Genomic DNA, 12,864 nt, shown 5'->3' with positions numbered 1-12,864 from the left:
GGGGGGGGGGGGGGGGAATGGAAGAGAAAAAAAAGAGGGGGGGGGGGGGGGTGTATTTGGAAAAGCTTGGAAGGAGAAAACTAATCCATCCTCCACATCTAAACTCTGGTAATCTTCAATATGACATTCTTGTTTTTGGAAGTAGATACTTTGTAAAGTGTATGTCTAGGCAAAAGTACGTTTTTTGGTTTTTTTTTTGGATATCTAAACAATTCCCTATTTTTTTTAATCTCTTAAAAAATACTGCAAGGACAGAAACATTACCTGTTGATCCTGCCAGAAATTTAATGTGCCTCTAACTTGGAGTGAGCTGATGATGCTGCTTCTGTGCTGAAATCCTAAGCGATGTTGCCAGTCGCATCAGAGGTTTCCTCCTCTGCACTACAGAACTCCTTCCTCCTCATCTCTATAACAGAAGGGGGCAGTGTTCTGCAAGGGAGAAGCTTCGCAGGGAAGCAAGGACAACACTGCTTGAGATTTCAATGCAGCAAAGTCAGTGTTGTCCATTCAGACAGGAAGTTAGGATATCGCTTCTAAGGGAAGCAAGGGCAACACTGCTTGAGATTTCAATGCAGCAAAGTCAGTGTTGTCCATTCAGACAGGAAGTTAGGATCTCACTTGGAAGGGAAGCGAGGTTTACGTTGAAGGGCTTGCAGTCGCACCTTCAATAGCAAGTTGGCAATGGCAGCCCACATATTTCTGTCCTGTAATGTTCAAATAAAGCTACACAGACATGGGAATTGATTGTTAGCTGGTTTCAGCAGCATCAAGTGACATCCTCATGCCCTTGGAAGGGGTTAGTGGTGCGTAGTTTTGGAATATTTTGCATCTCTCCCTCTGCCCGCCCTCCACATGAGGTAAGCAGACGCCTGAGGCTCTCATGCAAATGCATCTTGGGTGGTCTGTATCACAGGCTGAGGCAGTCAGACGGTTCTCTACATCTGACCCCCTGGTAAGGCAAACTTTAGTTAGTCCCTAGCATCCAACATCACCATATCGTGACATCTTTATGACTATTGAGGCCTCCTCCTCTCTGTGCTCATTCATACATCCTCATACTTTTGCCGCCATTTTATCTTTGTGTAGGCTCGCTCTTTCCTCATCATGGAACATTTGAAGTTATCAAGAATACCGACCTTGATCTGGACAAGAAAATGCCTGAAGACTACTGCCCGCTGGATGTCCATATCCCCAGTGACTTGGAAGGCTCTGCTTATTTAAAGGTCTGTGTAACTCAAAACTCTCAGCTCGGCAAATGTTTCTTAAAGCGGACCTTTACCCATATCTATGAAATGACACAAAGGCACCTTTTTATAAATGTTTAGTGATAACAATCTACAAACGCATACTTCTAGATTAATTCCAGGCTTTGTGTTCTTTGTGTACCTTATTTTTCTTTTGCTCCCCAGTCTTCTCACAGTGGCCATTTTTACTAAGGGCAGATTAATATGCCTCCCTTTACTTCCTGGAACTCTTGCACAAGTGCCTAGGACATGTGAGCATGCATATCATCTCAGGGGAGGAAAATGCCTATCGCTGCGATCCCATGAGATTTCCCAGCAATGCTCTGCTGATGTAACCTTCCCAGGATGCAACGCTTGGGCACATTACTTCACGAATGCCGGAGAGGACCAGGAAGTGGAAAGACAGTAATTTAAAATAAAAAAGAAAATTATGTTTATACACTATATTGCCAAAAGTTTTGGGACACCTTTACACGCACATGAACTTCAATGGCATCCCAGTCTTAGTCCGCAGGGTTCAATATTGAGTTGGCCCACCCTTTGCAGCTATAACAGCTTCAACTCTTCTGGGAAGGTGTCCACAAGGTTTAGGAGTGTGCCTATGGGAATGTTTCACCATTCTTCCAGAAGCGCATTTGTGAGGTTCAGGTACTGATGTTGGAGGAGAAGGCCGGGCTCGCAGTCTCCGCTCTAATTCATCCCAAAGGTGTTCTATCGGGTTAAGGTCAGGACTCTGTGCAGGCCAGTCAAGTTCCTCCACCCCAAACTCGCTCATCCATGTCTTTATGGACCTTGCTTTGTACACTGGTACGCAGTCATGTTGGAACAGGAAGAGGCCATTCCCAAACTGTTCCCACAAAGTTGGGAGCATGAAATTGTCCAAAATGTCTTGGTATGCTGATGCCTTAAGAGTTCCCTTCACTGGAACTAAGGGGCCAAGCCTCACCCCTGAGAAACAACCCCACACCATAATCCCCCCTCCACCAAACTTTACACTTGGCACAATGCAGTCAGGCAAGTACCGTTCTCCTGGCAACCGCCAAACCCAGACACGTCCTTCGGATTGCCAGACAGAGAAGCGTGATTCGTCACTCCAGAGAACACGTCTCCACTTCTCTAGAGTCCAGTGGTGGCGTGCTTTACACCACGGCATCCAACGCTTTGTATTGCACTTGGTGATGTAAGGCTTGGATGCAGCTGCTCGGCCATAGAAACCCATTCCATGAAGCTCTCTACACACTGTGGTTGTGCCAATCTGAAGGCCACACAAAGTTTGGAGGTCTGTAGCTATTGACTCTGCAGACAGTTGGCGACTTCTGCGCATTGTGCGCTTCAGCATGCGCTGACCCCACTCTGTCATTTTACGTGGCCTACCACTTCATGGCTGAGTTGCTGTTGTTCCCAAATTTGTTATAATACCACTAACAGGTGACTGGAATATTTAGTAACCAGGAGATTTCACGGAACAGCTGAATCCAATGATTTGAAGGGGTGTCCCAATTCTTTTGGTAGTAGTGTATATTATGATGATGATAATATATGATTTCTTATCCACATGCAGAGCTCTACATGCTGATGTGATTTTTAGTGAAAGGGGGTTAAGGTCTGCTTTAAGAGATATCAAAGTGTGTGCGGCTAAATTCCAGCCATAAAAGAAATGAGTGTTATGTGGCAGAGAAGCCTTTGCTACACTCAATTAGCATTTAAACTCTGCTAACGGTAGGAGGCACATACTACTATTGTAGAGCTGGCTATAGTTCAGCTCTAACCACCTCCATGCAGGAATCCCTAAAGATATTGGTATGAATGGGGCCTGATGAGAGCACCTGAAAAACACGTGTTTGAGCCCATTTTTTTTTAGGCGCTCTCTTTTAAAAGTCCATGGGGCCAAAAACTCTTAATTCTGATCCTGTGCTACAAATAATGCATTAAAGCGCACGTAAAAACATGGAAAAATTCCTTTAGGTTGCCTAGCTACGTTGACACTTGGGTGTGACTGCAGACTCGCACTGAACTGCAGTGCATAGATGAGAAGCACCCTATAAGAAATAACGGGGCTTCTACTTGCATGAGGTTTGCTGCATTCAAACGTAATTTGTCCCTAAATTGTCAAAAGGTTCACTTTAAGGATTCTTTCCTCCACTTTCATGACTGCAGCTTTATTTTCCATCATCATCACAAGGTGGTTGTTACTCATTTCTTTTGCTGTTGATTTTTTTTATTTTGAAGGTTTCCATTCAGAAGCAATCGCCTGACATTGGTGACCTGGGAACTGTGAATTTGTTCAAACGTCCCGTGCCTAAAGCAAAACCAGGTACATGTGGCGGGGTTCTATATTTGTTATCCCGAAAGCACATCATTCTATTGTTTTACAGAAAAGAAACATGACATTTCTAGCTTTATACAGCATGAGAGCAAATACAAGATTCAAGGAATCTGTTCTTACTACAGTCTAATAGAAAACAGGAATACTCCAAAATATAATATAACATTTTTGAGGGGAACCAAACCTCCCTATGAATAGGAGGGCTTGACATGCAGTCAGTAGCAGTGGGAAGGGCACGTTATGCAGCTTCTATGTATCTGAACAAAAAGCTATAATGCTGCAAGCGGAAATCCTGCAATTGCCTTTTTTAATCTTGCATTGGTCCATCGTGGCTCAATGGAAATATTAGAGGTGCACCGAAATGGAAATTTTAAAACCGAGATAAAAAAAATTGTCAGGCCGAAACTGAAACCGAAAATGTTTTTTATTTTTTCAAATATTTAATTTTTATATAAACTTTTTATTTTTTATATTATTTATGAATTCATTTTTTATTAAATGTTTTTTTATTTTTACTTTTAGGGGCTTCCGGAAAATATTGGGGCTCTAAACAGACTCCTGATATTTCCCTTTTAAAAATAGAAAAAGAGATTGAGAACGGAGCAGGGAGGAGAGCTCAGCCTTCTGTGACATCACGGCCTGTCTCCGCCCACACACTGCTCTGCCGGTCTGTAATAGGAGGTTCAGCGGTGTGGGAGGAGAGATGACGGCCGCTCACTGCGCTCTCCTCTCGCAGCGCTCGGCTGGCTATCACAGTTTCTCTCCTCCCCGCTGGGACACAGAGCAGCGCCCAGCGGGGAGGAGACAAAGAATGGATGCAGAAACTAGGTTTGCCTGAGGATTACACATGAGAGGAGGCAAGCAGCTACCCAAGGTTCTAAGGTGGCTCAGCAGGTAGAACCACTGCTAGCTAAGCCAGAGGCCCTGGGTTCAAATCCGGTTCCTGACAACTTTAAGCATTATATCTTTGTGTTCCAATACACAGAGGCCGGACCAGTGTAAGTTTGCGAAAAAGATCATTCCTAGAGTACCACTTTAAAATAAATGTCCCGAGTATAATTAGGGCTTCACAGGCAATTCTTCTCTGCCACTGAGAGATTTAATCACTTGCTGACAATCACCTCGTTAGCAGTACAATTATATCTCTCTGAAGCAAACAGATTTAATTGCCTTTGTATCCATAGCATTAAGATAGCCATTATGACAGTCTTCTGATCTTCCTGTTTCCAGGATTGGAAGACAATCTAATGTGCGTGGCACCAGTACACACTCGTCCAGGGGAGAAAGCCATTAAATTAATGACAATAGGAAAAATAATTGCAATAACTGATTGCACACACCCTTCAAGTCAGTATGTAGTATAGGCACCTTTGTCAGCAATTACAGCCTTTTGCCTGTGTGAATAGGTCTCTATTAAGCTGGCCATACACCTTACAACCATCGCACGACTTTCGTTGTGCGATGGTTGTAAGGTAATTTAAAATCTCGTACGATCTGCCCATCTTGGACAGGCAGATCGTACTTGAGATCACCACAAGCCCTCCCCGCTAAATTCCAATGCTGAGCGGGCAGTGTGCACTTGCGCACACCGGCACGTTCCGCATTTGTCTTCCGAGCACGCCACTAACCCGCCGAAAATCGTACCATTCTCAGCGGATTTTCAAGCGTGCTCGGAAGACAAAAGACGTGCGACCGTACAGTAGAAACGGTCGCACGCCTTCCATACATACATACGATAATCGGCAGGTGTATGGGCACCTTTTTGGATTTGCTTTAGACACTTTTTTTTCCCCACTTTTTTCTATGCAGAATTGCTCCAGCTCTGTATGTTTGCCATCGATTTTTTGAGTGAACCACATTTTCATACTGACTCTTGAAGTTCAACCTTCCAGTCACATGTTTATTGGTCACTGAAACTTCTTGGGTACTCGCAGGTAGTCTCCCTTTACCTAAATATGTGACTGTGGGAAGAGAGTTCATTGCTTATTTAAAGCACAACTTCAGCCAAAAATAAAATTATTTAAAATGAATAAAATATATACAGCTACCTCGCGCCAATATTCAAACAGCTGTGAACACTATAAACACACAACCTGAATCAACCACTTTTTATTTGTCTGGTAGTAGTGGGTAGCATGGCACATATGATTTAAATGAATAGCCCATTAAATGATAAACAGGGTTTTGCTCATATTTAGTTTCAATCAAGAGATTTCACGTCCCCCCGCAGTACTTTTTTCTGCCACTAGGTGTCCTCCTAATAAGTCTCATGTGACTTGTTTGCCTGATGAAGGGGATCCTGTGAGAACCCGAAACGTTGAATTTACTGTTTGAATATGCAACCAGTACGTGAATAAATAGACGTACTGGATTTGCCTTGAAGTGCCTGTCTCCATCTTTTTACTTGTTTACTTTGACGGAAGACACCTGTTGCACCCACCTCTTACACGATGGAGCAGCGGCTCTGAGTGCGATGGGTACACGGGACTATATCAGGGCAATGCAAGATACATCCGCTGAGCCCAGGTTGTTCTGGACCCACCCCAACCCAAGTGAAAGTTGAATGAGCATAGTGATGAACGTATCTCTCCATCACTCTTCTCTTCCATGCTATCAGAATTTCGCACTCCAGCTCTGCTTTACAGGCACTGCAGAAGGCAGCTACTCGGGTCAGATTCATGTACTTACACTGCTTGCATTTAGAAATACATTTATGTATTTAATACTTAAGGAGCTGGATTATTTTATTTTGATTTTTTTTCTTTGTAGTTCAGCTTTAGGTGTCATTCTAAAGAGGGAGTATACCTATGGAATTCGGTTTTATGTTTTTGTTTTTTTTCCATTATAATGCATTTAAACCACTTTACACAGATTTGTTTTCTTTTTTTACATTAAAAGATATTGATCAGTGTAAAAAAACCACATTAAATCCACCATAAAACCTGAAAACTTCAAAGGGAGTGAATCATTTTTATAGACCCTGTATTGAATTTTTAGTTTGTCTTAGTTGAAGCAGGCTGGGAGCCTCCAGACCCAGACACGTTTTATAGACAGACCTTGTCTAGCTTTAAGTGAGACCTCTGGAGAATTTTACAGCTCAGATCCTGATTTGTGTGTGTCCTTGGAAGGAAAGTTCCCGTAACGTGCTTCTCTTTTAATTTACAGCTTTTATTTGCCGTCAACTGTTGTGCGCTCAAGTACATTAAAGATCACTTTTATACAAATTGCATTTATTCTTTGTGCCTCCCTCCCCCTGTCCTAAATGATCTCGCCGTCCACAGATCTGTACTTGCTGCGATCCGAGGGCTGCTTTGTCACTCTTTGATGACATGGAGCACTGCAAGTCTCCCTCTCCAGGCTTCGTCTGGCACCTTGACTGGAGTTGGCCCTGTAGTAGCCTATAGGGTTGTAATGTGCAGATGCAGCCAGCAGGGGGAGCATTGCAGCATGCTGGATATAAACAATAGGGCGCCTGTGCCCATCAGATCTTGCTAAGTACGGATCTGTGGCGGGGGAGGGTCATCTGGTCAGCGATGGGGGGGGAGGGAGGGGTTTAGAAGTGCACTTATCCTTTAGGGCCAGTTTACACCACAAAGTGTGCATACCAGAGCGTTCGGCCTCTGAAATGCAACCTGGCTGGTTCCCTGCGTTTAGGGGCGGGAGGGGGTGTGGCAGTGCATTGAAGTCAATGGCACCGCAGCCACACCCCCCGCAAAGCGATCGCCTGCATCTGAACGCGTGGCACAGTGGTGCCTGCGTTCCGGTCCAGTGCGATCTGCAAAAATAGTGCATGCAGCGTTTTAACAAATTGCACTGGACAAGAACGCAGGCGCTAATGTGCCTTGCGTTCGGGTTTTGGCGGTCACACTGTGGGCGGGGAGTGTGGCTGTGGTGCCATTGACATCAATGCATTGCCATGCCCCCCTCCTGCCCCGAACACTCTGGAACGCACACTTTGTGGTGTTAACCGGCCCTTAAAGTTGACCGCCTCTACTCTGTGACTCATTGATACTTGCCTCTCAAGAGTTCATCCACCAATGTTTCCTTTGTCACGGCCATTGAAAAAACCCAGTTCTTTGGGGTATGGGGGAGCATGCAACCTAATTTGCCATGAGCGTGTACCTTGGCATAGAGCGCAAATGCCAGGCCGATCATTGTTATATGAGGGTGTTCACCTCGTCGTTCCTGCTAGGCTCTGACACCAGCCAGTACCAGATATTATATTGGTGTCTGCAATGGAGAAAGGAGTGGTGGGGGATGGGATGCAGAGGTATCACAATGTCAGGCGGTGGTGGGAGTGGGAGCTTTACACGACACTGTCACTTTGCCCTTGTAAAGCAGCCAGTGTATTTTTTGAGTACCTCCCTATAAATGTTTGTGTATGTATCCATTTGTATTGGAGCCGGGTATCTGGTGTTCTTCCACCTCTGCACCTTGTATTCATTGCCCAGTCTGCTCCATGTTTTCAGCCTTGGTCTCACTGCCATCTGTTAACGATTGGTTAGCCGCCCTCAGTGTCTAAACCCTTCTGCCTTTCTCGTTTCCAGGGACTCCACATTGGCAGACGAAGCTGGAAGCTGCACAGAATGTTCTCCTTTGTAAAGAAATATTTGCACAGTTGTCTCGCGAAGCCGTTCAAATCAAATCCCAAATCCCTCACATTGTCGTCAAGAACCAAATTATCTCCCAGCCATTTCCTGGTAAGAAATGTATGTTTTATGACCGTAGGAGGAGATGACTGTAGAGATCCGTTTAGTGTGTCATTTAGCTGGAACACTGCGCACGGGTGGGAAGCGTGAAGCCTTTGTTAGGAAAGTCCCGGCATACAGTCATTTAGAAATGGAACTAAAGAAATGAAATAAGAAAAGGAAGCTTCTCATTAGAGAAATACGTATTGCTGACCTACTTCTAGAAATGCTAATCGCCTGGATGTCATACTGATCCTCCAGCTTCTAAACAATGTGATCCTGGAACAAGTATGCAAGTCAGATTTATTTATTTTTCGCCACAATAACGGTTTATTAACATTTCATCCATACAGAAACAGGACAAATGTGTACGAATACAATACGTTGCCATCAAAATGCAGCATAATTCCTTCAAGTATTTTAAAACCCGAGTATGTGAGCAGAATAATGCAGTAGGGCAGCTTCTGTGAGCGTCCAGGAGTAACACCAAAATGTTTTAAATGTTGTGCATGTAATCATATGACAGAAGAAACAACGAGGGGGGTGGTACTCTGATCAATAAGGTAGGTTGTAGTATCCTTTTATATTCAGCTGGTCTTCTCTTACAATGATGAGGATATATTATAACATGTGCTGCTGCAGAATAAGATCCGGGGTTGCCTCCAGAGGTTGAAGGTTTCACAATATAGCCAGGCTGCCCATGTGTTGGAATATGTCATAGCTGGAATGGCGATGTCTTCTATCAAATATACACTATCTGGAATAATAATGTAATGTTAATAATCTGTAATGTAAAATAATGTTTTGGAATATATCTACTGCTTGCTAGCTTTAACTATTAATACTGTACCCTACTTGTGTATCACTCAGCTGTAGAGCCTCAAACCATCTCTGAATTGGTGTGGATACCGTCCTTCCTTCTGGGGGGTGGCTACTTTTGTTCCCCGTGGTCCCTGTGTGTGTTGTAAAGTAGCCACCGCTCCAAGCTCACTCCCATGATGGACTACAATCTCACGTTTACTCATTTGTATTGAGATTGTAGTCCATTACAGACCCGGTGGCATACCTCAACCTGCCGGGTGAACGTCCCAGCCTCTCTCTGCCGGCGCCCATTACTAAGATGGCAGGCGTCAATTAGATGACGTCATGGCGCGGTGTCACCTGGTCTCCGCTCCGAGTGACACCCAGCCTCGGGTGCCCGTGGGCAAATGTAATAATAATGGCTCTTTCTGTGTCCACATGTAAGGTAAAAATGTACATAAATGATGTAAGTTTGGCTCTGCCCCCTCCTGTAGTTTTCTGCAGGCAGCCTGTAGTGGGTGAGTGGATCCCTCCCACAGCTCTGCTCTGCATAGGCTATACACAACTACTTTCACAAGGCAATATCTGGCTTCATGAATGCAATTGGTGCACACAAAGTGGATTAACATCCTTTCTTGACTGCTGAGTAAGAATGTTTTGTGCCTGTAGGTCGGCTTTAAATTTACCATTGGATGATGGATTTATCTTTAAAAAAAGAAATCTATCTTGCCTTGTTAAACAAGTCGTCCTTTGTTCTTTTGCAGATGTAAAATGTTCCGTACCCCGTGGTGTATGTTTTGTGTATAAAGTTAAAGCTTCAATATTTAATAGGACTGGTCCTTTGGAAGTTCCCTGGCATAGACACTGGCACAGTTAACGGCCTTCTCCATTATGCCGTTTCCTTGGTACCTTTTGTAAGGTCCCCTCATCCATCTTACAATGTGCACAGGCTGTTCCCTGCCGATCTATGCTGCTTGCAGTGTGACCGAGCCTTGTCTTTGTATTCAGCAAGTGTTTCTGCAGTACGAGTTGTGTGAGCTCTCTGTTCCCGTTTAGGGTCGATGTATGCTATGTACTTATAGTTCTTCCAAAATCATAATAGATTTGCCATTCGTGTTTTAATTAAAGCAGACCTATACTCATATCTTTAACCACTTCCGGGCCGCAGTACGTCTATAGATGGCGGGCCGCAGAAGTGGTTAAAACATTTTTAACAGCCAGCAATGGCTGTTTAATGTACAAGCGATCGTTTTGTACCATGCGGCACCCTCCCCTCCCCCCCCAGCGGGGCCGCCGTTGGTTTCCATAGGCTCTTAGAGCCAGGAGATGAAGCTGGGGAAGCATATCTCACAGCGGTGGCATTAGATCCGTACTGCTCCGATCAGAAGGGGGATCCGTGCATGGATCTCCTTCTGATTGGACAGTGTGAAGGGGTCTTAGACACGTGTCCTGCTGCATTGTTGCTTTGATCTTTGCTCTTTTCAAAGAGCTATGCCTATTGAAATATATTTTCAGCATCCAACACACATTCGGGAGTATCAGATATATGTCCCCTGCTCTGCCATGTGGTTCCACCCATTGCTTGCTCTATTACTGTAGAAAACAGTAGTGACAAAGCATTCATTGGGTTGAACCATAGCCCGCAGTGGTGGACCGAGCATTTGACACTCATGGAATTGTGCTGCATACTAAGGATACTTCTGCTGTCCTTGATCCGAGGCACAAGTGGCAGGACCGGTAATATTACTACCTTTTTCTTTTGCAAGGGGTTTTTTTTGCACATAGTCGCTCTAAAGCTGACTTCTGGGTACAGAAATATTTATGTACGGTACATACTAAGCTTGTGCTCGGCCTGCGTTCACGTTGCAAGTGGTTTTCCAGTCAAGTCCCCTATCGTCTGTAATTGTTTTTTTGTTGTTTTTTTTAGAACTCCTCTGCTGGTGATAGCACCACTCTAGCACTGCGTACGTGCAGTCTATGGGGGTGAGCACCCATTGTAGTCCTTATTTTTTTTCCTCCCATTGTGGGTTTGTCATCATGTTGGCACCAGATGCGAGCATGGCCTAATGCTTCTCTCTGAAGGCCTTTCCCTAGTCTCAGCTACCCAACTCTGTAGAAGGTTGCGCTAAAGGTGCATTTTGGTAAATGTGTCATAATAAAATATAATTTCTAGCACATAATTTCTAGCACAAAATCAACGTGTGTGTGTGTATATATTATTTATAACTTTTCTTTTTTTAGTTGCCTTGTTTACCTTAAGCCGTGGTTCTCAACTGGTGGGTCACGACCCAAGAGCAAGTCACATCCACATGTTTAGTGGGTCCTTGCGTGACTTCCACTGCGCTAGGTGAGAGGCTCCTCAGCCTCCCCCTAGTGCAGCACTGTCTGTTCTCGCAAGTAGCCATTTAAAATATGCTGCCCGGTGCCAAGTGTCTGCTTTAGGTAGAGGTGGGTTGGGGGTATGGCCGCGAGGTAGCTCCATCCATCCATCCATCCATCCATCCATACATTGCTTACAGCTCCCTCGCATGTCCTGTAGTGGTGCCTGGACCGGAGTAACATCACATTCTGGCTCCCGACACCTCTACAGGGTTCGCAAGGGAACTGTACAAGCAATGCACATATGGATGGAGCTCTGTCACAGCACAGCAGACCACACTGGACCCCAGGCTGAGGATCCACTCCAGTTCTCATAATGTAGGGAGACTGTGTGGATCCAAAAAGAAGAGAAACAGAAGTTTTTTTGGAGTGTGAGATTGTGACTGGTTGTGTGTCAGGTTTTTTTTTTGTTGAGGGGCCTGTGCATGCTAGTACAGTGTGTAAATCGCACAGTTCGTGCCTTTAACATACTGGACCATGCACTTGCACCTGGCGCACGTTCTGATGCTGGAGGTGCGTTGCCACTTATATGCATGGCACCCCAATCACACAGTTTGATCACCCACACTGAATACACGGTACCGCAATGCTGTGTGTTTGGGTCGTGACCTAATGACCAATGACAAATGTGGGTTTACACAGGTTGAGAACCACTGTTAACACGTCACGCACAATGAATCCTTTTTAACAGGCTTACAACGAGGACTGCAACCTGCCTGTGATGAAGTATAAAGAGTTCTTTTTATCCTCTCCTACAGGACTCCAACTATCCATCTCCTTTTGCCACTCAACAATTGACAAGAAGTCTCAGAAATTGTCTTCTGAAAAGACAAACCCTGAAGATCACCTCTATGTCTTGGAACACAACTTGCACCAGCTCATTCGAGAGGTCAGCAATCTGATGTAAATATGGACTTAAAGAAGAACTCCGGGCCAAATTAATCTTAACCCTTGCAGTGGGGCTCCCCTCGCACTGCAAGGATTAAATGTTAATTTTTGTCTAGGATGTAGAATAAATAAAGATAGACTTGCCCAAATCTCACAGCTTGCTAACTGTTAGATCAGTCCCTGCTGCCTCACTTCCACTCCGGCAGTCTAAGGTCCTGTAAATCATCACGTCCAATACAGTGTCACTTCATCGCTGGAGTGGAGGAGAGAGGCTGCAAGGACCGGTTCAACAGCCAGCCGCCTGCGAGGTAGGCGAGTTTAATTTTATTTTATACCATAGACGAAAATGAGCACTTAACCCTTTGCAGCGCGGGGTAACTCCATTTCAAGGGTTAAAATTGTTTCTGCCGGAATTCTTCTACTCTGGTATTCTGGGACTCTGGTAACACCCGGTATAGAATGGACCGGCCTATACAGATCCAGCAGCCTTGTTCAGATGGGTACCTGCTGCAGCATAAGGAGTTTACTTACCCCCCCC

The 12,864-nt window shown here is 44.8% G+C and overlaps 1 protein-coding gene across 1 annotated transcript in view; it reads left to right on the top strand.

The window, feature by feature from the left end:
- Positions 1-12,864, top strand: part of MED17 (mediator complex subunit 17) — a 25,501-nt gene that overhangs the window by 4,604 nt on the left and 8,033 nt on the right. The window contains exons 4-7 of the mRNA XM_018556812.1: positions 1,087-1,223; positions 3,474-3,558; positions 8,118-8,270; positions 12,197-12,327. Of these exons, the coding sequence (XP_018412314.1) occupies positions 1,087-1,223; positions 3,474-3,558; positions 8,118-8,270; positions 12,197-12,327 (506 nt within the window). The remainder of the gene's footprint in view (positions 1-1,086; positions 1,224-3,473; positions 3,559-8,117; positions 8,271-12,196; positions 12,328-12,864) is intronic.

The sequence above is a fragment of the Nanorana parkeri genome, unplaced genomic scaffold (assembly GCF_000935625.1).
Source record: "Nanorana parkeri isolate BGI_ZX_2015 unplaced genomic scaffold, ASM93562v1 scaffold254, whole genome shotgun sequence".
Taxonomy (NCBI): Eukaryota; Metazoa; Chordata; class Amphibia; order Anura; family Dicroglossidae; genus Nanorana; species Nanorana parkeri.
Note: the sequence above shows the minus strand (reverse complement) of the source record. Positions and strands in the feature narration are given on the sequence as shown.